Raw genomic sequence first — 26,276 nt, 5'->3', positions numbered from 1 at the left:
TTCACTGAGGTATCCAGCTAGGAGAGCATCTGGCACTGGAAGGTGGTCAGTAATGACCAAATGGTGGTGGGAGTGCCACTCCTACCCCATAAGGCTTCACACTTGTACCTCATCCTTTCCCTCTCAGAGAACATGAAGCAGTTGTGCCAACCACTGTTAGTTTGCAACTTGATAGGCAGATTATGGTTAGAATTGTGACCCAGTGCTGGGCATGTTGGTGCACATCTGTAATCCCAGCAGCTTGGAAGGCTGAGGCAGGAGGATAGTAAGCCAGCCTCAGCAACTTAGTGAGGCCCTGTCTCAAAAAAAAAAAAAAGGCTATGGATGTGGCTCAGTGGTTAAGTTTCACTGGGTTCAATCCCTGGTATTAAATGAATGAATGAATGAAGAATTCATGACTTAAGCTTGAATACTTTCTTCTCCAGAGATTTGTGGCATGAAGAGGATCATGGTAAAATGACTATAGGGCCCCGGGTGGGATCCTTCTCTGGCCCTCTCCTGTGCAGAGCAATCGCCTGGGGATCTTGTTAAGAGGCAGGATCTAATTCAGCCCCAGTGGGCCTGGGATTCTGCATTTCTAACAACCTCCCCGGTGCAGCCAAGCTGAGGTCATGTTATACACAGCAAATCCTGGCACACACTTTCCCTCAGGCGACCGTGGAATGCGGCCCAGCAGTATTGTACTGGGTCCCCCAACTCAGCATTGGAAAGAGCCAGAGCCCTGGGGCACTGACTTGATATGCAGCACCTGTCCTGGGAAGGCCCAGCTTGGATCAGGGCAGCACCCATCTCTGGCCTTTCTCCCAACCTTTTGGGGACCCGGCTCCTTCTGGAAATCCTCAGCCTTATGCTTCCCCATAATCACTGTACCTCCAACTCTTCCCAGAAACCAAACCTCAACTTCTTTCTTCTATGCTAGAGTTTGGACCTGGAGTGTCTCCCAAAGACCCCTGTGTTAAAGGCTGGGCTGCCAGACTGTGGTGCTACTGGGAAGTGTGAGACACTCAAGTGGATGGAGGTTAGGTGTGGGGAGTGTGCCCTTGAAGGACTATTAGGGCCTCTCTTTTTGCTTCCTGAGCACTCAGGTGAGGAGCCTTGTCTACTGCACATTTCCTGCCATGTTTCTGTGTGACAGGGTCAGCTGACCATGGACTGAAACCTCTGAAACTGAGAGCCAAAATAAACCTTTCCTCCTTTAATTGATTTTTCTCAGGTGTTTTGTCATAGTAACAAAAGCTAATACTTACCCCCAACTCCAAATTTGTTTTTCCTTCCCCGTGTTCCCACTGGTCTCAGAGGAAGAGTCTGGCTCCTGTGTTCAGGCTAGTCTTTGGTCCCTCCTGTCCCCAGGTGTCAAGGTAATAGAGGAGAGTGGTTTGCTGAGGTCTGAGTTCAGACAGCCCAGGTCTTACCAGCTGGATGACCTTGAGCAGATTGCTCACCATCTCTAAGCTCATCTCTTCCTCATCTATAAAATGGGGACAGTGACAGTATCTACTCCACTAAAGGATGAATACAGGAAGAATGTTCAGATTGAGATTTGACCTCCGGTCAGTGAGTTCAAAGTTTTGTTGTTGTTGTTCAGTGATTTCTTCCCTCAGATCTTAAGTCTTAGATGGGAAGGACAATGAGAAATACTGAATGCTGCCCCAGGACCTTGAGAGTTTGGGGGAAGCCTACTGTTTTATTTATTTATTTATTTTGTAAGGGGAGAGGGTCTTCACAGCAAGGTTCTGCAGTCTTTTCTTGGGAGATATCCTCAAGGTCACCCTAAGGGACAGCCAAAAGGTGTCTGTGCACAGGTTCTTCCTGTCTTTTAAGCCACATGGACCCCTCAGGGCCACCGGCTCCCTGGGCTTCTCAGCCCTGGGACCAGCTGCAGTTTTCTGGATTTTTTCTCCTCTCTGAAAACCATGCTCCCGGCCTCCTTCTCAGTCCCTGCATCTTTGGGAGCTTCCTGTTTTTTCCCCCCCTATTTCTGCCTCTGTGCCAGGCCCTTAACCTTGCGGACAGATTTTGGCTTCTGCAGCTTTTCCTGTTGGTACCCAAAGCACACCTATTCCCTTGCTCTCCGGGTCTTTCTGCTCCTGGTCACCCTGGGTTCTCTCACCCACTGGGCCCCATCTCACAGGACCTTATATTGACGTAGGGCGGAGTCAACTTTCCTTCCTGTGCCCTCAGAGCTACTGGACAGTGGTTCATGATAATAAAAATGATGGTGATTGATATTCCTTAAGCACTTTCTGCTGTCTTGAGTCCTTTAAATGGATTGTTGCGTTTTGATTTTATTGCAGGTCTGTGAAGTTGTATTCTCATTTGGGAGGTAAGGGAAGTAAGGAGAAGTGAGGTTAAACTCAAAACTGCATGCGTATGTGAAGGAGATGAGCATATTCCACACCAAAATATGTCACTTTGGCATAAGGATTACTTTGAACTGAACGCAATTGAGGATCTAGAGATGCAGGAAATTCTCTGCCCTCCCCCTTATTTGCCTAAAAGCCCAGCATAGATTTGCTTCTGTGAAGGTGCCTCCCCTTCTCTGCCCTTGTACTGGGAAGGAAAGAGTGATTCTTATCACTGAAAATGAGGAGTCAACACTGATATGATTTTTGCATAAACAGATCCTTAAATAACGTTTATCTTTCATTAATTTATTTCCTCACACTTTAATTTCCCTAGTCACTTCCTTATAACTTACAGTCCCTTGAAACCCCAATCCTCTTTCCTTTATTAAACTGGCATATAAGCCCCCAAGTCTGTTTCTTTATATTCCACTTCTTTTCTGTGAACTTCTGTGCATACAAAGATGACAAAAATTGCATGCATTTTCTCCTGTTAATTTTGTTACTTTAATTCACAGGCCCTTAGGTATTGAACCCAAGAGGGTAGCTGAAAACTTCTTCCTATATAATGTGGTAAATGTAATTCAGTTCATAGGCCCCAGGATACCTTCTCTTGAAGGGGGGACCTGTCCTCTTTCCCTGCTCATCAACTTGTTCAATTTGTGCAGGGGCTTCTCCATGGCTAGGTGCCTCTGCCCTCAGGTGTTCTTCCCTTGATCCACCCGCTGCACTGCTGCCAGGGACCTTTCCAGAAGGCAGGTCTGAGCATGCGCAGTTCCCACATGAAGCCTTCAGTAGCTTTCCCTGCTGACAGAAAGTCTCAGCCTCACTTCTCAATGCTGCCCCACACTGTCCCACTTGTCCTTTCTGGGCACATCCTGGGCTCTTTGGGCACATGCTTTCTCCCATGCCCAGATTTTCTGCCCTCACACTTGGCACCTGCCCAGGTGATCTGTTGAACTCAAGCTTTCCAGGCCCGTCTCGAATAGCACCTCCTCTGTAAGGTAATCACCAGGAAGAGCCTGTCACCTCCTCCCTGGGCTCCGCGTCTGCTGCTCTCTTGGAACTCTTTCAGACACTGCATTCTAATGATCTGTTTCCCGGCCTGTTTCCCCTCCACATCCCAGGCTACAGTCTGATAAAGACTGCAATGTACTCATCCTGAATCCCAGAGGGTGGTAAGGGGCCCCGTAATAAAACGAAAGACTGACAACTGGCTTTAGGTAATAAAACAAATGGCTCTTTTATGTCCCATTTATGCTGTTATTTTATGCTAGAATTACATTTTTAAAACTTTAAGCCTTAAGGTTCATCTGTTTCAATCCTGTCATTTTCATAGGCCAGGCAATGATGGCTCGGAGGGCGACCTTGGCTAGCTTCAGCTCCTCTATGGTCAATTGGTTGTAATACTGCCACAGTTTGGATATGGTTTGAGTTACTATAAGGATCCATGTGTTAACGGGTTGGTCACCAGGCAGGCAGTATTTGGAGGTAGTGACACCTTTAAGAGGTGAGGAATAATTGGAGGTTCATAGATGAATTAGGTCCTTGCTTTCCAAAGGGATTAAGGTATTCCTCCCGCCATCCTGAGTTCTTGCAAGAAAGTTGTTATAAAAGGAGGAACTTCTTTCTCTGCTTCCTGGCTCAAGATACAAACACTTGCTTTCTCTGCTTCCTGGCTCAAGATACAAACACTTGCTCCTACAAGCATTCTTGCTGTGATGTGACGCTATCTGCCATTCTGACCAGAGGCCATCTAGGAGGTCACCTGATCTTGAACTTTGAAGATCCCAAACTGAGTTAAGTAAATCTTTTTCTTCCTAAATATGCTGTGTCAGGTATTTCATTGTAGTAATGCAAAGCTGTCTAATACAGGTGCCCAACAACACCAAGCAGAAAAGATACCTTTGTACTGACTCTAGTTTTGCACAGTTAAGTATGTGTGATACAAGAAATAACAATCTCCACTAATGACACGTGTTTATGGTACTTTCATTGAGCTTCTTAGGCACTGCTGACATTGCTGAAATAGAATAATTCTAGAGCATTTAGTTTTGTGTGGAAAGATCATTAGTGGCACTTGAAAATTACTAGTGTAGCCTATTACAAGTCACAAGGGGTAAAAAATTCTCAATGTTTTGTTTTACTTCCAAAAAGACCTACTAGAATATCAGAGAATGCTAGTAATGGGGGAAAAATAGTGTTCACCTAATGTCACTATTGAATTATTCCTTTTCATGTAGCATCATTGTTAATGACTCATACAATTATAATTTTATTTTTAGGAAACAGGACTTTTGATACAAAGTAATTTAAATTGTTCTCTGGTATCTGAACTGCCAAACCAGGGCAAAAGCTTACCTGGTAAATACTATAGAGTTATGAGTGTCACATAAATGGGGTGAACATTTGTTATTTTGTTTGTTAAACACTCTCCCTTCTGACTTCAACTCCCTGGCATTGGGTTTGTCCCTAGACAGGACAGTGGCATTATCTGGACCAGTCGTGATACTATATTCCTGGTAATGATGTGTTTAGTCTAAGAATGAGCATGTAAGAGCTGGGATTGTGGCTCAGTGGCAGAGCACTTGTCTAGAATGTGTGAGGCACTGGGTTCAATTCTCAGCACTGCAAATAAATAAATAAAATAAAGGTCCATTGACAACTAAAAAAAAAAAAATGAGCATGTAGCTGGGTGTGGCAGCACATATCTATAATCCTAACAGCATAAGAGGCTGAGGCAGGAGAATCACAAGTTCAAAGCCAGCCTCAGCAACTTATTGAGGCTCTAAGCAACTCAGCAAGACCCTTCTCAAAATACAATATAAATAAGGGCTGGGGATGTGGCTCAGTGATTAAGCACCCCTGAGTTCAATCTCTGGTACCCAAAACAAAAAACCCAACAAAAACAGAAGAGAATGAGAGATTTTCTGTTGAGTTCTGCATAGCCAAGGGCAAACCAACAGTTAGTTCCCGCAGCTCTAATAATCCAAACTTTGTTTGGAAAGAAATTGATGTTTAAAAGGTTTATACATATTTGAAAATAATTTGGAATGAAGATATATCACTGAATTTAAATCCCATTTTTGCACCTTCCCTAGCCACAGAATTGGTGGTTGGCGGGTCTATGTGAAGTCACCAAGGTAACTGTTTGGCTAGTAACTCATGACTTAAGTTTAATTGCTTTGGCAAAGTCAATATGGTACTCTTTTTAGGAATAGAAACAATGAGGAGATTTGGGTTGATGCTGTTTCTGATTTTTAAAAAGAAGCTGCTGTAGAGTTTTTTGGTATTAAATAAATACAAAGGAGACCAGAATCCAGAAAAGGAAGACTTGGGGTAATGACATTCACTGCTTAACTAAAGGTATTAAAAATGGAAGTCCCCCAGGAAAAGAAACCCAATGCCCTGGCAAACAATCTTGTAATAAGAGGAAATGACAACCTTTTGGATAATGGTTTCATTTGTGGTTATTAAAAATACTTCGTAACTGCAAATTGTGTTGTGAGTAGAAACCTGTAATTTTCTTGATAATGATTCCTATTGGTGTGTATGTGTGTGGTGTTCATGGTGACCCTGACTTAAGTAACAATATTTTTCAATTATCTGCAACCTGGCTGAGAACCAGAAAGTGAGAAAAAATGGCTGAGCGAAGTGCCCTCAAGTCTATTAGGTAAAGCCCTTGCACTTGATCCATAGATGTTCTTGGTCTTTGTCTAGTGTTTTCCCTCTTGAGTCAAGCCTCCACTGCCCATTCACTCGCACAAACCAGACCCCTGGGAACTATTGCAGGCACTTTCCTCCCCTCACCCAGGCACATCCATCTTTCTCAGGTCAGGCCACTCTGATCTCCTCTTAATCAGCTTTCAAACCTTCCATTCCTCTTCACCTTCAGGAGTTCTTAGCCATTTTTTTTTTTTTTTTTTTTTTTTGCAAGCAAACCCTTTGGTGAAGACTATAAGCTCTTTTTCAGAATAAGGTTTTGAAGTGCATTAAATAAAATACATAGGATTACAAAGGAAGCCAATTATGTTAAAATGCAGCTATCAAAATATTACTAATGTCGAGTTATTATACTCCTTATGCTTCTTTATTAGCGCATTATGTAATATGATCTAGTGGCAAATCTACCAACCACAGTAATTTTCAAGTAGTGATGAGTATAAATGATATCTTGGTGGATCTGTAATAACCACAGTGTGATCTGAAAACACCTGTGCTTTCTTGGCAAAAAGGTCACAGGTGCTGTCAATGCTACTGTGGTTTGATGTCTTCGTTCCTAATGGAAGGAGATACAAAATTTCAATTATTTGTTGGTAAAAATAGAATATCTTTGTTTTTCCACCTGAGTTCACAGAATACTATAAAGCTTGGATTGAGATCACCTGCCTCAGTGGAAGCCCCCATGGTTTCTCACTGGACATACTGCCACTGAGTCCTATTGGCTGCATAGACTTTGTCAAATCGTTCTCTAGTCTGTAGCCAAGATGGTATCTTCAAGATGCAAATTTCTTGTCACCCATCCCTCACCCGCTCCTCAATGTCTTCCATGGCTCCTAGAATAGGGACAACAGGGTCTCAGCCTTAGGGTCCTCTTCCTATGTCATGAGGAAGACTGTGCTCATTCCCACAGGGCTTTTGCACCATTTTCCTCTGGTGGGAATGCACTTTGTACCCTTTCTCACCAGTTAACTCTTCAGGAGATCAACTCAACCATTACTTCCTTAAGGAAGTCTTCTCTGACCTTCGTGATTGGTTCTAGGTTCTGTATTGCTCCATAGCCCTCTTCCACTCCTCAGAGGTGCTATTATGTCTGTGTGGTCCTTTGACCAATGTCTACCCACTTACCAGATGTTATTTCTATAAGAAAGTGTTCCATGCTATCCTCAAGACAGTGCCTGGCTTATAGTCAAGATTCATTATTCAGAATACAGAAATGAATGGATAAATGTCTAACCAGCATTTTAGAAAAAGAAAATCCAGTGTTGTGGTGGGGATTAAAGTGAGGGGAAAGAAGCGGCTGTGATGGTTGGTTCTGGTTGTCAACTTGACGAGATTGAGGGAATGCGTAGAGAATTGGTAAAGTATACTTCTGGGTGTGTCTCTGAGGATGTTTCCAGAGACTTTTGGCATATTGGTCAGCAAACCGTGGTGAAGACCCGCTCTGAATATGGGCAACCCTGTCCAATAGGCTGGAGACCTGGATAGAAGATAAAAGTGGAAGAAGGGGGAAGCTTGAGCTCCGGCTTGATCTTGACCCATTTCTAGTAAGTATGTTTTCAGCAGCCATCACCCATGGACATCAGCCTACAGATTCCTCAGCCTTTGAATGTGGACATGCACCAGCAGCTGTCCAGGGAGCTTCTGGGCCTTTGGCCTTAGACCAGATGCTGCCTCATCTGTCCCCTGGTTTCTTGGACCGAGCAGCTTACCCGTGTCCCTAGCTCTTCAGCCTGCAGGTGAGGCTTTTCAGTTCTTGCTCATGAGGGCCAGTCCAATAAATCCCCTCGTATTGTGTTGGATCCTGTTGGTTCTGTTTCTCTGGAGACCCGTGACTCCATACAAAGGCTGGCCCATGGTAGTGGGGAGAAGTGATCATCTCTCATTTAGGGAGGAGACAGAAATGCTCAAACAAGCAAAGAAGTAACCAGAAACCTTCCCCTTGAACTAAAGTCTCTCAGTATAAATTTTAAAAAAAGGGAGTTCTATGTACATTAATAGGCCCCAAGAGCACCACTATGTTATAGGAGAGAATGTTAAATTACATTTCTAAGGTCAACCCTAAATATTAAGAAAAGGTTAAGTTACACTATTGGTGTTCACATATTAAAAAAAGAAATGTCAGAAAATGATGAAAATCAAGTGTTCCACTTGAAAAGAAAAGGTTATTTGGAAAATAATATATGAGATCAAATGACTGTACTTTGTACACATGTGTACAGGTATGTATTTACATATACATACATAATTATTTCCTGAAAATATATTCTTTGATGTTAACACTTAAACATTTAATTTTATCATTAGACATAAGGCATACTCTTTCAACAATATAACTGACAAGTGGAGGGTTGATATCATGGGTAGAATGATATTTAACAAGCCCAAATTATGGGTAGTTTTCTCACAGTCTGGTAATGAAGTTGTCTTCTGTGATTTCAATTTCACTCCCATTTCCAGCCAGACAATGTGCAAAGGCAGGACAAGGAGATTGGATGAAAGTGCATGGATGGAGCTGTGCGTGGAGGTGCACGTCTGTAATCTCAGTGGGTTGGGAGGCTGAAGCAGGAGGAGCATGAGTTCAAAGCCAGCCTCAGCAACTTAGCAAGGCCCTGAGCAACTTAGTAATACCCTATCTGTAAATAAAATATAAAAAAAGGGCTGGGGATGTGATTTAGTGGTTAAGCTCCCTGGGTTCAATCCCTAGTCCTCCCTCCCCAAAAAATGTGCCTAGATGGGTGGTGCAAATTCACCCTTAATAGTTAAGAAGTACCCCAAGATTGACTTGTATAACATTATTTTGGTAGCTAGTGTGTTTACAGTTTGGTGGTAGGTATTGGTCATATGGCAACCCATCCCTGGTGTTATAGCAAGAGATCTGTTTTCCTCCATCAACGGCTCCTTTTTATTTGAGTTGGACTTACTGGGACTCCTTTTCGTGGGAAAAATATACACATACTAGTCCTGGGCTGACATAAGATGGAATGCTTTTATTCCTAATCCCAATAGGAAATGTTGAATTATTAGACATTCACCCTACGTACCTTTGATCCACGAGGCAAAAACTCAGAGCAACAAGTCCCTGGAGGCCCCTCCCCCAGCTGTTGTAGCCTATTTGTTTGGTGAGCCCCTTAGAAACCTTACCCAGGGTTTGCACTCAATCATCAAGTGAACCAATTGGCTTCTTTCCACATCGGTTTCTTATCATCTGCTTAAAGCAAAACCACATAAAATCCTCCCTCCTGTGGGTCAAGTTGGCAAACCCAATCTGGAAAAGTGATCGGCTGCGCCAGCTGGGGCGAAGGGCCTGGGTCACAGCCATCAGTGACTCACTGGGACATTTTCATTTGCTCTTTTCCACCGGGCTTGGACCCAGCCACCTGAATCTAGGCCTATGAAGCTGTCACACTCTGTTGTGTCAAAGTGACTCAAGCACCTTTGGGCTGGGGCCATTGAAATGATGTACTGTTACGATCTTGCCTCATAATGCCCACTTAATGCCTGTTCAGGGAGCACTTCATTTACACATCATTTCCATGCTAGACTTCTGCAATTTGGGTTGAAAATTCAGAATTGGTCTTGCATAGAAGCTGTGCTTTTATTTAAATATAATGAACCCCTTGCACTATAAGTGCAGGTCTACGCATCTATTTCTAAACTATTTGCAGTATAACTTATCATGGAATTACATTTTTTTTTGATGAAAATAATGCTCAGGTTTCAAAGGAGGAAAAATAGGTTGAAACAAGAGAACATTCACATTTTGCATATGGTAACTTTTATGAAGAATTCACAAGAGTTATAGTCTTGTATAATAAGCTTTAGACAAGAGGTTGATGACCTTTTTCGTGTCTTAGGTTTGATAGTAGAAATGCCAATGTCAAAATGAAACAAACCTTTCAGCAGTTGGTCAAATCATCCTAGATGGTATTCATGGGGTAATTTTAGAGATTATCTACAAATATTGTTTCTGATTTCTGTATCATCAAATTAAAAAGTATAGAAGGTAGTTTTAAGTATATGCAGGAATAATCCAAATCTAAGACAAAACTATAGAAAAGAAATAATGTTCTTCTTTTTCAAGTTAAAGTTCTAATACTTTGAAGAAATGACTGGGGAACAATGAAGTCTTTTTCTTTCATAGTTAAGTAAGTAGAGACACACATTCCACTTACTTATCGTGATTATGAATGGTCAGCATGAGAATTTTAAAGTCATTACTATAAGGATCATATCAATCAATCTTAGTCCATTTCTGTTTTTTAATGGGTGTGTAAAGCCACAGAACATGCGATTCTTAGACTGTTGTTTTCATTAAACTTAGAAATTAAAGTTTTTGGGGGGATGTTTCTTTGAATGAAGAATATTGATGTTTTAATTTGAATTCTGAGTTTCCAATAACCTGGTATGTAAGAATTTTTCTTCAACTGCCGCAGTCCGGCTGGCTGCAGCAAAATAACCGGGGGGTGACGAACAACTTGCGTAGATTGATACAGCAGGAGTGGGAGCCGTTTATTGTAGGACAACAGAGGTATTTATACATTCCACACAGCTTATCTCAATTAGCATAAACTCCATATAGCAGTCAACCAATAAGGAATCTCCACACTTAATGGCTCGCTGGCATTACTTCTCAAACCACTCCCTCTGGCATTTTGCCAGGCACTATCCAGACTTGTTTACAGACTCTAACATTTCTCTGGCAAAATGCCAGGCACCATCCTGACTTGTTTACAGACTCTAACATTCAACTACATGGAACATTTTAGAAAATTAATGACAGATCATTTCAAGAGTTGAAAGGACTTTAAACCAGCTTCTGGTAGGAGAATATTAACTACTGTGTTTCCATTGCCTGATGTGGTTTGAGATATATACAACAAATAGATCCCAAAGTTTGGGGTTAATATTACTAATTTCTGATGGATGGTGTGATTTGCAGTGTTTTAGCCTATGTTGTAGGACCTCTGTTCTGTGCGAAACTCAGTTCCACACCTTTGGATTTGAAATGTTTCCCCTCAGTAGTTAGGAAACTGGAAATGTGTCTTTGCACCTGGTTCACAGTTCTTTTCACCGTTCACAGTCTTCCATGAATGTAACACCCTGGGGTTTGGATGGTTGGGGTGAATGTTTTATTTCTGGTCCACACATCTTGAGACATCAAGTGTAAATGGACCTCCATTTTACAAAGATGACTGAGCACTGTGAAGGGATTTGCCAGTCCCTGTAGAAAAGATATTATAAAGCAGCAGAAGAAAAGTGGCAAATACAAAAAACCAAAGAAAATTCCCCAAACAGCACAATAAAAAAGATTTTTCTGTAGCCATGAGGAGCACTCCGGCGCCCCAAATCCCACCTGAATGGAGGTTCACACCTCATGAATAGCGAGTACAGAGCTGATTATAGATAAAAGGACAGCACAGGTCTTGATTTTTTATCTTCATTTAGATATCTAGTGTGGACCTCACCCAAGGTGAGAGCCCTGAGGGTTAGGCTAGGTGGAGTCTGCGCAGTAGGCCGCAAAGTTTCCACAAACTCCTTAGTCACCTAATTCACGTAAGTGCTTTTGCTCATTTAGGGGATAATTTCAAACACCCTTTCAGTTCACACAAAAGAGAAGATGACTGGAGGTTGGAAATGGGGGACTGAGGTCCTACAGAATGATACAGAGATGAATCTTTTGTGTTCTTGTTTACTCATTTTTTTTAACCCCAATCTGCCTCCTGATTAGTTTAAGTCTTATCAATAGAATCAACACTGGACTTTGTTGATCATCTCTATTTTATCTTTGTTTTCTATTACATTCATTTATGTGTGTGTGTGTGTGTGTGTGTACATATACTGGGGAATGAGCCCAGGAGAGCTTAATCACTGAGTCACATCCTCAGCCCTTTTAATTTTTTTCTTTTTTGGCAGAGTCTCACTAAATTGCTTAGGGTCTCACTAACTTGCTGAGGCTGGCTTTGAAATTGTGATCCTCCTGCCTCAGCCTCCAGAGTCACTGGGATTTCAGGCCTGTGTCCCCTTGACCGCCTCTGCTTTTATATTTTTCTCACCTTCTTTTCTTCCCAACATTCTAAATTGAATGTTAGCTCATTTATTCTTAGTTTTTAAATTTTCTGAAATAGGCATTTAAGGACATACATTTCTCTTTCTGTGTTATTTTTGCTACTTCCATAAAGTTTCATCTGTAGAATTTTTATTATCATTAGTTTCTGAGTATATCTAGTTTGTATGATTTTTTACCCTTTGAGTAATTAAAAGGTTATTCTTTTGGAGGGTGCTGGGGATTGAACTGCAGAGGTTCCTGTATGCCAAGCATGCCAAGCCACCACTGAGCTACCTACACCCTAACTCCCTACAAGTTTATTCTTGAAATTTCCAAATAAGAGAGGTTCTCCCTCCATCTTTTTTCATTGACTTCTAATCTCCCATCACTGAATTGTTTAAGAAATTTGCTGAGACTTGCTTTTGAGTCTATTGTTGTGGTCAGTTTTTATACATGTTCCCTGTGCGTGCTTGGGAAGAACGCATATTCCTTAATTGTTGGAGCCAGGGTTCTACTCTCATCCAGTAAATGAATCCTGTAAATCGTGTTGGAATTGTTATCTGCGCTGGATCTGCTTCCATCTGTCTAAAGCCAGATTTAAAGTTAGGTAGTCAGTGTAGTTAGGTAAATCGGGTCTAATATGGAGTAAGATCCAAAATGGAGGCCATGTTTAGAATGAATTTCTGGAAAAGTTGAACAACTCTTGGAATGTTAATGAAGTCCCTGAAAAGTCCAAGGCCCAGAGCCCATCCCAAAGAAGTGTTAATGAACAGCCCACAGCAAACTTGAAGATACTGACTCAAAAGTCCTTCCTGACCAGATTACTTCTTTGGCCCACCTGTGTCCCACCCCTCGGGCCTTCCCACCTACATTCCATCACTGAAAGAAACTATGAAAAGGGGAAACAACCGCACTTCCACGGATTCCATCTCTTGGGTCCCCTTCTTTCTACGGGAGAAGTCTTTTCTGCTGTCCTTTAATAAACTTCTATTTTCCACTCTGACCTTGCCTCGGCGTGCTTCTCTGGTGTTATACTTCAACATTGGGGAAGCAAGGACTTCACACCGATCAACAGCGGTAACATGTCCTCATGAGCTACTCTGCAAATTACCTGGCCCTGCTTTGCGCTGATGGCTAGGGCTCTAGCAGGGACTCCCTTCTGCTGGTTTCCTTGCCCCGCCTGGCCAGCGCCAGCGGGAGGTATGGGTGGGAGACTGGGAAACCGGGTCTTCCGCACCCTCTTCTTCAGCTACAGTGCTCTTAAGGAGTAGGGGAGGTGACCTGCCACTGTTGCTCGCCAGGTGTGCTTCTCCATCCATCCTTGGTTGGTAACCCCTAACCTCATGCATTCCTTGTGAATATTTCATTTACTGTCCCTTTTCCTCTTCTGAGTGTGATGTTGGGGCTCAAAAAAACCCCTGCTCTGTCGCTGTCTCTCTTCCTCCTCTGTCCCCACCTCCCGCTTCCTACCTCCTAGCTCCTCCCACTCACATCCTTGATCTTCCAGGGTCCCCCTAAGCATCAGGAGGAGCTTTCTGTGACTGTCCCTAATCTAAGGGGATGTCCCCTTCCCTGAAGAAATGCAGTTGTCATGAAATCTCATTAAACCGGAAGGATTTAACCTACTGAGAAGAAACTGAAATCAAACAACAAATCTAGAACTCAGAGCAAATTTTTTTTTTTTTTTGACCCGGCCAGGGTTTGTTCTTTAGGCCTATTCAATTCCCCTGAAAATCATTTGTTACTCCTCAAAAATTGCCTACAGCTTACATGTGGGCCTTCTTGAAGTTCCGTGTTTTATATGCTTCCCAGGCTGGTGCACACGTTAATAAATCTAAATGCATTACTTCCAGCGCCCCCGCCCCCCAAGCAAACTTCAAGATTGCACCTTTTGTGGGGCAGAGAGAAACTACCTTTGGCTTCTGTAGTCCTATCTCTTTCCTGCCAGATAGAATTCTGATAGACTCTTGACTCATTACTCCTATTAGATCCAACATTAATTGAGAGAGAAGGGATAAAATCTTTCATTATAATAGCAGTAGATTTGCCAGTTTCTCTGTTTTATATTTATTTTTTGCTTACTGTATTTTGAGGATTTTTTTTTTAAAGATGCATACCAGGTAGAATTCTTATATCTTCTTGGTGAAGTGAGTCTTTTTTTTTTCATTATGTAGTGGACTTCTCTATATCGTGTAATGATTTTTGTCTTAAAGTTTATTTTATCATTATTGATACAGCTGGCTGTTTGTATAGCAGTGCTCAAACTTTTGGTCTCAGGATCCCTTTAGTCTTAACAATTATTGAGAACTCCAAGGAGATTTTGTTTACATGGATATTATTAGAAACATTAGAAAGCATGAGTGGGGCCTTCCATTAGGCAGCCAGAAACAAACAAAAGAAACAAGTTCTAGTCCAGAGTTTTAATCTGGGCTGGTGTCCTGGATAAGTTGGGATAGGTTGTTTTGGTTGAAGTCTATGAAAAAAATTCAGCTTTACACAGTTTTGTAGATGGAGAAGGGAGGACTAGCCTTTTCAGGTAAATATTTATTGTGGATATTTATCTTTGATAGTATACCAGAGCTCAACAAGAGGTCATTTCTTCTTTTTTCTTTTCTTATGGTTCTGAGGCTAGAACCCAGAGTCTTTCTTGCATGTGCTAGACAAGTGCTGTACCACTGAGCTACATCCTTAGCCTGAGAGGTAACTGCTGCTGCTTGTGTGTGTGTGTGTGTGTGTATGTGTGTGTGTATGTGTGTGTGTGTGTGGTGCTGGGGATTGAACCCAGGGCCTTGTGTATACAAGGTAAGCACTCTACTAATTGAGCTATATCCAGCCCCAAGAGGTAGCTTCTTCTTCTTCTTTTTTTTTATTATTACCTATATTTATTTTATTTATTTATTTATTACATACATGACAATCGTGGAATGCATTACATTTATAATTATCCATTCACAGCAAAATTTTTCATAACTCTGTATATAAAGTATGTTCACACCAAATTATGCCATTATACATGAGCTCTCTTTTTTTGCATTGCAATTTTAATATACCACAATTTATCATATCTCTGTTTGTATATAAGGTCAGAATGCATTTTGATACATCATATATAAATGGAGTATGACTTCTCATTCTTCTTATTGTACATGATGTAGATTACATCAGTCATGTAATCATATGCATATAGGCGCATAATGTCCAATTCATTCTAATATTCTGCCTATTCCAATACCCCCTCCCCTCCCTTTACTTCCCCTGTATAACACAAAATACCTCTATTCTTCCCTAACTACACCCAACAATTATTGTATAAAACAAGCGGTGGGATAGCTGGGTCAAATTGTGGTTCCATCCCAAGTTTTCTAAGGAATCTCCATACTGCATTCCATATTTGCACCAATTTGCATTCCCAACAAAAAGTGTGCCTTTTCCCCTATACCCTCACTAACATTTATTGTTGCTTCTGTTCTTGATAATTGTCATTCTGACTGGAGTGAGATGAAATCTTAGTTTTGATTCGTATTTCTCTAATTGCTAGGAAAATGTTTAAATTTATATATAACTTAAATCAATACAACTGACATAATCTAGAAGAAAGTAGTACATGGATTATGCTGAGAGCAAAGACACTTTCAGGTCAGAACTGATCATTTGAAACAAAGTTGTTTTTTAGAAAAATTTCCTTATGTTAGTATAGACTACATGCTATTTGATAAAAGATAGCAAAAGGAGTTAAATTTTTTTTTTCAGTGCAATGTTAATTGGATAATTGAAGTTAATAATTCTCTCTCTCTCTCTCTCTCTCTCTCTCTCTCTCTCTCTGTAACTTCTGGGGAAATTGGTTCTAGGACCCTCAGATACCAAAATTGACTCTAAAAGTCCTTTATATAAAATGGGGAAGGAACTGAGAAACTGATATGACTCCATTTTTGAGAAACCAGCTTCTACCTCAAGGCCTGTCCTAAGGAAGGGGGCTTGACCCTTGTCCTTGGAAAAACCCACAGAGCACTCCTAAGCACATACCCACCCTGCTGAGTTGTTTGTAAATAACAGGAGAGGTCTGGGGCGCCAGGTGTCCCTGACTCAGTTAGGCTACATGAGGACCCATAGCAACCCCCTAACAACCTCCAATCAGCATGAGACAGGGAAAATACCTGGGGATGCCAGATGACCCCCCAGTAGTTTATGGTGGTTGATAATGTGTTGGGAAACCATGTAGTTTAGCACGTACATCCTCATGGTTCAAACCAATCAGTTCAAATGAATCCCCCTCTTGCACTAACGAATCACCCCTACCCAACTTGTTCCCGCCAGTGAATGTGCTAATCAATGTTAAGAGTCACTGTTTGATTTTCCCGCAGAATGGAATGATTTGCTATGTGATGTTGTGACCCCAAAACCTATAAAATCTCACTAAACAAAGGAACAGGAAGCTGGGGATGTGGCTCAAGCAGTAGCGCGCTCACCTGGCATGCTCGGGGCTCTGGGTTCAATTCTCAGCACCACATAAAAATAAAATAAAGATGTTGTGTCCACCGAAAACTAAAAAATAAATATTAAGAAAAACACATCATCTCTCTGTCTTTAAAAAAAAAAAAATACAGGGACTCCCTGGGACCCCTGCGTCGGGAACAGTTGTGAGTCCAGGCTCAACTCTTGTGTGATTACATCGGATTCGGCTCCTGGAGGTCAATTGGGGGTCCCACGAATCTGGCATTACAGAACATCCACTAAAATACTTCAAATCATCTCTAGATTACTTATAATACCAATATAAAACAAATATTATCTAAATAGTTCTTACCGTATCATTTGGGAGAAAATAACAAGAAAATAAGCTCGTACATGTAAAGTACAGAAACATTCATTTTTTCAAATATTTTCCATCCGTGGTTGGTTGAGTCCATGGATGTGGAACCTGTGGGTATGGAGGACCAACTGCTTTCAGAGAAAAATCCTGAAGCTTCTAGGGTTTTCTGATGCCAGGCAATGGGGAAATGAGAGAGAATATTTAGCAATCAACGTAATTTAGCTCATGGTAATTGGTATAGGCATAGTTGTGATTGGCATTCCAGTTACTTAAACTGAGATATTCTTGATCAGGTTGAACAGGCTGTGACTGGAAAATTTCTTTACCCAAGAAATGAGGTGGAGAGAGTCTTTGGAGAACAGCCTCACTGAACTGGTAGGTAAGCTTTCTTCGGATTTTGGTGATTTCCCCAGTTCTTCCGTAATTCCTCAGGGCTCTGGCCATTTTCTGGTAAGTCATGGTCTTCCGATTGCCTTTTTTTTCCCCCAAAGTTCAGCAAGTTTTTCTTTGTTTTTGGATACAAACTGAAAGATGCCTTTGGTTTTATCTACCCACTGAATACAGGAGGCCATCTCAGGATCGCACAGGGACTCATGAAGGTATTCAAACAGCCTGAGCTTCTTTCTGCCTTTCACTCCCTTTTGCTGGAAGACAACAGGTTCTGCCAACTGATTTCCAGTTATATTCTGCAGAGGTTGATGAATATTACCTTCATGATAGAAGTCTGCAGCACTGTTTATCACAGTTCTCCAATTATAGATGGGTTCCTCTGTAGGACACACTCCATAGTAGCTGGAATTTCCTCTGATGTGAGGACAATGGTTAATGAAAGTCAGGTAATTTTTGTAATCTGGGGAGTGTTGAAGATCTCCCGTTGAATGATGCCTTAGTACTTCGATAGCGTTGCTGGGAGCCATTAGCCAAGTAAGTATGACAATTTCCTTGCCAGCGTACCCCATGTTGCAGTGACATTGAATGTACTTAACCTTGCTCAAGGACCAAGGCAGATTAGGGTGTTCCCGGTTTTAAGATAATCGTGTTTAGGGCGTTCCCGGTTTAGGTTCCAGGTTTAAGGTTTAAGATTATTCCTGCTGGGAATAGGGCGTATCCTGCTGCCTGAGTTCCCCTTGAGTTCTCACGGGATTCAGACAGTATATTTTGGAGATAGAAGCCCAGTGGAGGTGGATTTGGGCAGAGAACGTGGATTTGGGCAGAGAACGTGGATTTCCCCAGAACGTGATTGTAGACGGCTGGTGTGAGTTCGGGAATAAAGAGTTGCTGTTTGAATCTACAAGCTGTGTGGTGGCTCGTGATTGTGTGCCCAGCCAGACTGCGGCATTTGTGCCCAGCCAGACTGTGGCAAGCGTCTTCAAAGGCTTGACCTAGCTTGTCTTGTTCAACAGAAGTCATGGCTTCATTAATTAAGTGGCAATTCTGTGTAGCATCTAGTTGCACAAGGTGAAAGTCACCTTCTTCTCTTCTGAAACCAAGCAGGCAGCACAAGAGGTAGCTTCTTAAAGGCTAGTTTAATAGGGAATTGGAAACTGTATCAATGAACTTTTCACATGTAGTTGTATTAAAACCCATGATTTATTCTGTACTTTGGATGAATCTCCTTCCCATGCATGATTTTGTAATGTCATTCATGGGCCATTTGGAAGTACTGTTCAGTGAACTATGCGGATCCTTTAATGTTACCACATTTTGTTATACAATATCAAAAAGTTATATTGGCACTATGCATTATTTGTAATGAATTCTAACTTTAACTCTGTTTCCAGTTCCCTGTCCTTTGAAAATTGTTTCTAACCTAAGTTTCCCCAGGTATAAAAGAAGAGTAAGAATTATGCTTTTTTCTCTGGGTGTGTTGGGGAAGAAATGAAGTAAAGATGGTGAATGCTTTTTTGAATGCTCACATGCAATTTAAGCAAAAATAAGGATGTAAAGTCTAGAAAGTTATGTCCTTCTTGCTTCTTCTAAAAAATGTCAGGACATTAACATTTTAACAGAGTAAAGGCAATGATTATATTATCATTGATATTCTCCTGTTCATAAAGCAATTGATATAGTAAATTAACTCTAGAGTTATTTAGTAACTAAGTAATTTCACTTTTTGCCATGGGGATCAATAAAACAATTTGTGTTTCAAGTGAACAGAGGCACATATTTGGCACAGGTCTCACTGTTGTGCTTATTTTTCTGAATTGGCCTTCTGAAGTCTTCCTTTTCTGAGGCTAATGTTGGATTTGTTATTCTGCCTCTCAAAGTTCTATGGGTGATGTTTTGGGTATCTTCAAGAGGAAAAAAAGAGAGTATATTATATCTAATTTCTAATTTCTAAGCATCTAAAAAAGTGCCCTCTATTCCATGAATTCCTTCTGATTTCATGGAAACTGGGTTCAGAACACCATACCCTAAAGTATGGAGTCCTGGTGTCTGAGACCGTTGAAGATTGGAAAGACCTCAAAAAAACTAGACCTTCTCTTTCCCAGAGCAAGTCAAACACCCAGAAATGTCACTCTGCCCCCTTTCCCTTGAAAACTCTCATTCCAGAGGGCTCCTGATCCATACCCAGGAGTGAGAAGTGCTATATAGAGAGAGGCCAGGAAGAATCTGAGCAGGCCTCACTGGTCCCACCTCAGTCTATTAGCAGTGGGTCAGATCCTCTTGTCCAATCCCATTTCTGTACAGCTGTCCAACCATTCTTCATCAAACCTAAATATAAACATAAATGTTTTTTCTAGGTCTTTGGATCTTCACATTTGATACTCCTGTGTCATGTAAAACTTCGATTAAATAAATTTATTATGATTTTGTTATAGGAGCACCAGCTTTATGATGAATGAGGAAGACTATCAGATCTTCCCATCCCTATACAACTTTTTGAGTACTTAATTTTTTTTTTTTTTTGCAGCACATTTGAAGGTGAATGGCTCTTTAAAAGGGCAGGGTAGGGGAAAAATTGAAAAATATTTTCAGCAGTTATCAACACATTATTTATTTGCTTAGTCTTTCTTCTCAAGTGCAGTTTGCCTATGACTGTTAACTGGTCAGGTTACACCATCTTGTAAATTCATAAGGGCAAAGGTCGAGTGTGTTACATTGGGCGTGGGCTCTGTCTTCCAGGATGGCTTGAAGTTCCACTGTGTCTATTTCCTTTTGCTGGTAGAAACTTGTACTAGATTGCAGGCTGCATACTGTGACCCATTCAGCTCAAGATGTTATCTGGTAAACATTGCCGGTATGTGTTCTGAAAGACAGCAAAGATATAGTTTATGCAGTCATTAAACTTTGGTGGCATCTCTTGCAGGGTTCAAGGTTCACTAGGATGGAAGCAGTTGCCTTAGTGATGGCCCTGAGACTATCAAGCCCTCCCTGATTGCCTCCAGGGGGGTCATCCTGAACTCGCAGAATCTGTCCTGCCCTATATCTGGAACTAATCAGGAAAAACAGCAGAGGCTCCATGTTACCTCTCCACATGTCACTATGTTACCCTGCTTTTCATTGGGGCTTAGAATGAATTTGTTTCTTCCCTGTCCCAAGATCCAATGGCTCAGCTACAATCAACCCCTCATGTATTCTTTTTTTTTTTTTTTACCAGGGGCACTTAACTACTGAGCCACATCCCCAGCCTTTTTTGTTTTTAATTTTTAAAAATTTTAATTTGTTATATATGACAACAGAATGTATTACAATTCATATTATACATATAGAGCACAAATTTTCATATCTCTGGTTGTACACTCCCCAACCTTTTCAAAACATATTTCATTTAGAGACAGGGTCTCACTGAGTTACTAAGGGCCTCGCTAAGTTGCTGAGGCTGGTTTTGAACTTGCAATCCTCCTGCCTCAGCCTCCTGAGCTGCTGGGATTACAGGCACGTACCACCACGCCTGGCTTTCATTGATTCTTCTTTCTTTCTTTTCTTTTCTTTTTTTTTTTTTCAGGATTAAGCATGTATTTATTTTAGTTCAGTTAAAACATACATTGTTTCATTGAAATGGTGTAGCACTCCTTGCCAACAAACCACACTGGAATTGTTGGCCTCTAACAGTACTATGGGGATATTTACACTAATATACAATGTCAATGCACCCAGGTTCTCAAAGGTCTTTCATTATACTAGATCACATTTGATTTCATTACACTATCACATTTTGATAACTACTGCATTTTGAAAATTTAGGCTTTATTTAAAATTTAAATAAGAGATCTGAACTTGCACCAAGTTTTCATGAAAAAAATTTGATGTCCAACCAGTTTATTGCAAATACAGTTTAAACAAGTATTTTAAATGTTTAGTATTTGTACACAACTTGAGTCTTTCTTTTATATTGAATTCTCTGTACAGGTACTTTGGGGACTTATACATAATGTGAATTCATCAAAATGCAGTTAAGAAACTTACAGGAATATATACATGTGAACCCAAGACCCAATACTGACATATTATATACAACCTATTTACAAATACATATGGACAGACAATGTATGTACATAGATGATCATAAATATTGAAAAATAGGTTAGCTTTAATGGATTAATGCTGTTCTATAAATAACATTGCAGTTATAACTGAAACATCCACGGAAGACAGTAATGCAAAATGAGGTGACAAGACAGTGGTTTTAATACTGAAGACTGCTCATTAATGGGAATTCACTGTTTAGGAACCTCAAGGCAGACAAGATAGCTCCAAGAAAACCATGCAATGGAATTTATCCTAGGAACTGATTTTGAACCTTAACCAATGAGGATTAGGGGGGAACCTCTCCAACACTGATCTGCTGTGAGAAGAGGATTCTTTTCTTCCATTCTTTCCGGGTTGCCAAGGCACTTTCTTCTACAGAGAAGGTGGTGAACGTAGAAAGCAACTCTGTACTTGGAACTCAAGCAGAAGTGCCAATTCTTGGTCTCAACTACAGGTGAGGTTCTGAATTCAAATGGAGTGCCCAAAGCCAATTAAATGAAAGCAGTGCTGTGCAATTTGTCTTCTCACTGCCTTTCTATTTCTAGATGGTCCCTAATTATTTTATCTTTGTAGAAAACAAAAATGGACTTCACCCAACGTAGCACTACAAGACGTCTTCCAGTTCCGTGAGGGTCTTTAATCACAGACACATTGCCTGTAAATTAGTCACATATAATACAAGAACATGTAACAAAAACCATGTCTGCCACATTTCTGGCTCTTGTATAAAACTCAAAAAATGTTTAGTTCAAAAGAAAACTTTAGAGCCAGATAACCAATTGATGATTCCATTATTTGCTTCCCTCAACCACTTAATGGAATTATGTATATTAGATCTTAGACATTATGCCTGATGAGCAGAGTACCACATTATTTAATAATATATTCACCATACACCGTATCGTACAATAAATGTGCTCTTAAAGCCAAGTTACAAAATAATGTTTTCACCTCTAACTGGAATTGAAATGGAAGGGTGAACATGCAGTTGGACCAAAACAACTACGTACAATTAGGTTGCACTGTTTTTCCTAGCTAATCAAGTTTTTGGATGTAAACAAGTAATTTTATATTATATAAGATTGAGATGACAACCCAGTGCAAACAAATTTTTAAAAAGCTTACTGCATGAGAAACCCAGTGGCCTATATGAAGAGAACTTATATCATATCAAATATCGGTGTAACCTATGGATTAGACCTCTACTACAAGACAAAACATGAATACAACTAAGCCATACAAAGTCAAGTAAATCACACTTCCAGTAGATGAGCATTTTGAAAAGTTGTACTCTCTGGATAGAATAGTTCTGGCCTATTGCCATCAAGTGCCCATTTTTCACTGCTGGAAGCAATGTCAAAAAAGGGCTGGCCCAAAAAGAGACCCAGAGCTGTCAATACAACTCTGGAGACAGATGCAACTGAATAAACCCTGTTTTACCCAATTGCACTATTTGGTACCTCAAAATTAGCTATTTTATTTCCCACAGAAATATCTACATTATCTTCCATTCTAATAGGCTGAAGACTTAAAAAATTTAAGTCTGAATGAACCACATTATTTGGGGAGAGAAGAAAAATGACGAACATGGTTCATCTGATTTGGTGTAGCAACAATCAATCAATCATCCTATATCTAAGGTGAAGTTTGAATGGAAAAAACAATGCTTCCTAATTCACGGTACAATTTTTCATAACATCATTTACTCTTAAAAATTATTTTGGGTAAAAAAGTATTTGGCTTATAATGCCTACAAAAAAGGCAAATCATTTCATAATACTAATATTAATTTTTAAATACCAATGAAATTATTTTACGGAATTCATTGACAACTGTTTCTGGATAAAGTTAAAAAAAAAAGCAATTCCTTAAAAGTAAAATAGTGCTTCTGAGGTCTTTAAGTATTTTTGGTACAAAAAATAATAGTGTTTTCTCAATGGTTATTTTCAATACTTTGCTGTAAATAATTGTTTCTCACATCGAATGGTTCCATTAGGCACATTCAAGTAAAATCATAAAATATCCAAGTTAAACAATGACACAGCCAAACATGTGGCTTGATAAAAGTTAAGAGTTCGTCCATTCTCTGGAATGGAATAAAATTGTCACTTCCCTTAACCCGAGACTCGTGGTTTTGTTGTTAATATCCATTCCTAACATACAGATAAGTTTCTTTAAAATAGAAAAAGAAAAAGTAAAGAAAAAGTTCACTTATTCAGCATTCAGAAGAACCAGCGAGGAATCTGCACTTCAAAAGGAAGTGAAACTGAAAACAGCAGGTGAAATTTCATAGTAGTTGAGTTGACTCAACACTGGCTTCAGATGGACTATTCGAGTTTGAGTGGTATCAATTAATGGCCACCTCCAGGAGCATTGTGTACCCAATCCAAAACAATCAAGGCCATGCTTCTGATCATCACCACTATGCCACTGATCAGGAAAAACAGAGCCCCAATCTTTTGTACAGACTTCATAGATTCTTTCTTCACCAACTTGATATAGAAGGCAGATGGAAGAATAAAAATCAACATAGCAGCTGCAGATGCACCAATAAAACCAAAGATATCCCTAATAGTTGGGACAAAGATAACAAGCAAATTGGTAAATGCCAAGATAGACACTGTAATAAGGCTATGACGCCACCAGCTGAAATCTTTTGTTGCACATAACAAGTGTGTTACAGAACTCCGGACTGGGAAAATAACTACTGGTACAGTCAGGGTGACGGCCACCAGCACAGCCAAACGAACAATGAGAAGAAGAATATCAGTTCCCATAACAGTAGAATAGGTATGAAGCAATTCTGACTCCACATGTTCATAAAATGTCAGGTATCCAAAGAGGGCAGCAAGCAGATACATAAGAAACATAGCAAAAAATGAAATCTTGGACACATTCATCATTCTTCTCCGGCTGCGGCCTTTCAGCTCTTCATAGATGGGAAGAACAGCAGGATGACAGACAAATGAAAATGTCAGAATTGGCACAGCATATACAGTCTGGGAGTTGAAGATAAAATAATGTGGTCTGCAAGAGTCAACTTCAGTCATGTTAAACATCAAATTAGGTATGAAAGTTGTTGGCTCTGTTAGGGTGCTGTTTACTGTTTCATTAATTATCAAAGCAGCTTCCATAGGACAAGGAATCTGAAATTTCTTGCAAATCACCACAATCAGAAAGAACATCATACACAACAAGGAAAGGCCACTGGTATATCCCAAATATCCTAAATTTCTTAGCAGTGACAAAGGAAGAATGAGCACCAATGACACCAGCAGAACCAAATAGTCACCATTCAGATACCACAATCCAGTTGTATCTTCAATGTTCATTAATGCCTGGATCACCAAAGGTAACTCATATTTCACTATGAAGAGGTAGCTTGACATAGCTCCAATGTTCTGCATTGTAATTGACCCAGAGGCTGCAAGCTTTCCAACCAGTCCAAATGCCTTATGTCCCAACTGTTCATATAACAAAGACCCTCCTTCATTGGCAGTCTTCAAAAGGAGATGAACAGAATATAGAGAAAATATTGACACAAATGTCAAAAGAATTATAAAAAGAGCAATTCCAGTATTAGCCATGGCATAAGAAAGCCCAAGGATTCCACTGCCCACAATCGCATTGCTCAGATTAAATACTGACATTCCAAAGGAAGTAGTACCTGGATGAAAGTCTGTTTCATACTTCTTCTTCCCCAGATTTGATTCAAGTAAAAAGTTCTGGTTTTCAGGATCTACATCTGCGTAATGACTTTTCAGAGCAGCTTGCTTGGTGGGATAGGAGTAGTTGAAATCGCTGTTGGAACTGTAGCTGCTGCTGTCTTCATCCGGGGAAATATTGAACCTTCCCATTTCGGCTTTCTTCATGGTGAGCATCAGGAGGAATCGGGTGCGCAGAGCAGCTCTGGGTTCCTTTTGTCCTTGGCGGTGCACCGGCCCCGCAAGGCTGCCTCGGTAGTCTCTGCTCCTGGATCCGCAAACCCCACGCAAACGTCTTCGGCGGGTTTGTCTCAGTCAAACAAAAATCGTAAACAAATAAAAGAAAATCAGGAAATAAAAAAAATACCCCCAAATCCGATAACAGGCAGGAAAAAAGAATTTTAATTTAAAAAGGAAATGGCAAATTGCCGCCCCAATCCTCCGGCGTCCGCCGTGTCAAGGGAAAGGCAGGAGTGTGCGGGATCGCGTGGTCGGCTGCGGACGTCGGTGCGGGGGAAAGGCGCTCGGGGCGGTGGCGTGGCAAGGCTCTCTCTTTCTTTTCTTTTTTATGTGTGTGTGTGTGGTGATAGGAATTGAACCCAGGGCCTTGTGCATGCTAGATAAGCACTCTACCAACTGAGCTATAGTGCCAGCCCTCGTTTATTCTTTTTTTTTTTTTTTAATTTTTATTTTTTAGTTGCAGTTGGACACAACACCTTCCTTTTATTTATTTTTATGTGGTGCTGAGGATCGAACCCAGATCCTTGAACGTGCTAGGCAAGCACTCTACCGCTGAGCTACAACCTCAGCCCCGTCTTTTTTTTTTTTTTAATTATTTAGTTTTTAAAATTAGGTATATATGACAGCAGAATGCATTTTGATTAATTGTACACAATTGCAGCACAACTTTTCATTTCTCTGGTTGTACATGATGTAGCATCACAACCATACGTGCAGTCATACCTGTACCTAGGGTAATAATGACCGTCTCATTCCACCATCTTTCCTGCCCCCATACCCCCTCCCCTCCCTTACCTTCCTTCCCCTTTGCCCAATCAAAGTTCCACCATTTTTTCCATGCTCCCCCCACCCCCCAATTATGGATCAGAGAGAACATTCAGCCTTTGGTTTTGGGGATTGGCTTACTTTGCTCAGCATGATATTCTCCAACTCTATCC

The 26,276-nt window shown here is 40.7% G+C and overlaps 1 protein-coding gene and 1 pseudogene across 1 annotated transcript; both read right to left on the bottom strand.

Moving 5' to 3' along the window:
- Nucleotides 1-15,527: 15,527 nt before the first annotated feature.
- LOC124094632 (transcription factor Spi-C-like) lies at nt 15,528-17,838 on the bottom strand (annotated as a pseudogene).
- Nucleotides 17,839-21,091: 3,253 nt separating this feature from the next.
- On the bottom strand, nt 21,092-25,629 carry LOC124094551 (sodium-coupled neutral amino acid symporter 2-like). Its single transcript, XM_046447414.2, has one exon. It carries the CDS (start codon nt 25,273-25,275, stop codon nt 23,746-23,748), a length of 1,530 nt encoding a protein of 509 aa, XP_046303370.1. The 5' UTR covers nt 25,276-25,629; the 3' UTR covers nt 21,092-23,745.
- Nucleotides 25,630-26,276: the final 647 nt, after the last annotated feature.

The sequence above is a fragment of the Marmota monax genome, unplaced genomic scaffold (assembly GCF_021218885.2).
Source record: "Marmota monax isolate L192 unplaced genomic scaffold, Marmota_monax_Labrador192_F-V1.1 WCK01_AAM20220418_F8-fsc00007, whole genome shotgun sequence".
Classification (NCBI taxonomy): Eukaryota; Metazoa; Chordata; class Mammalia; order Rodentia; family Sciuridae; genus Marmota; species Marmota monax.
Note: the sequence above shows the minus strand (reverse complement) of the source record. Positions and strands in the feature narration are given on the sequence as shown.

Bases quoted from the DNA above. Each gene is read 5' to 3' on its own strand.
- LOC124094551 (XM_046447414.2), bottom strand. From the start codon at position 25,275: ATGCTCACCATGAAGAAAGCCGAAATGGGAAGGTTCAATATTTCCCCG.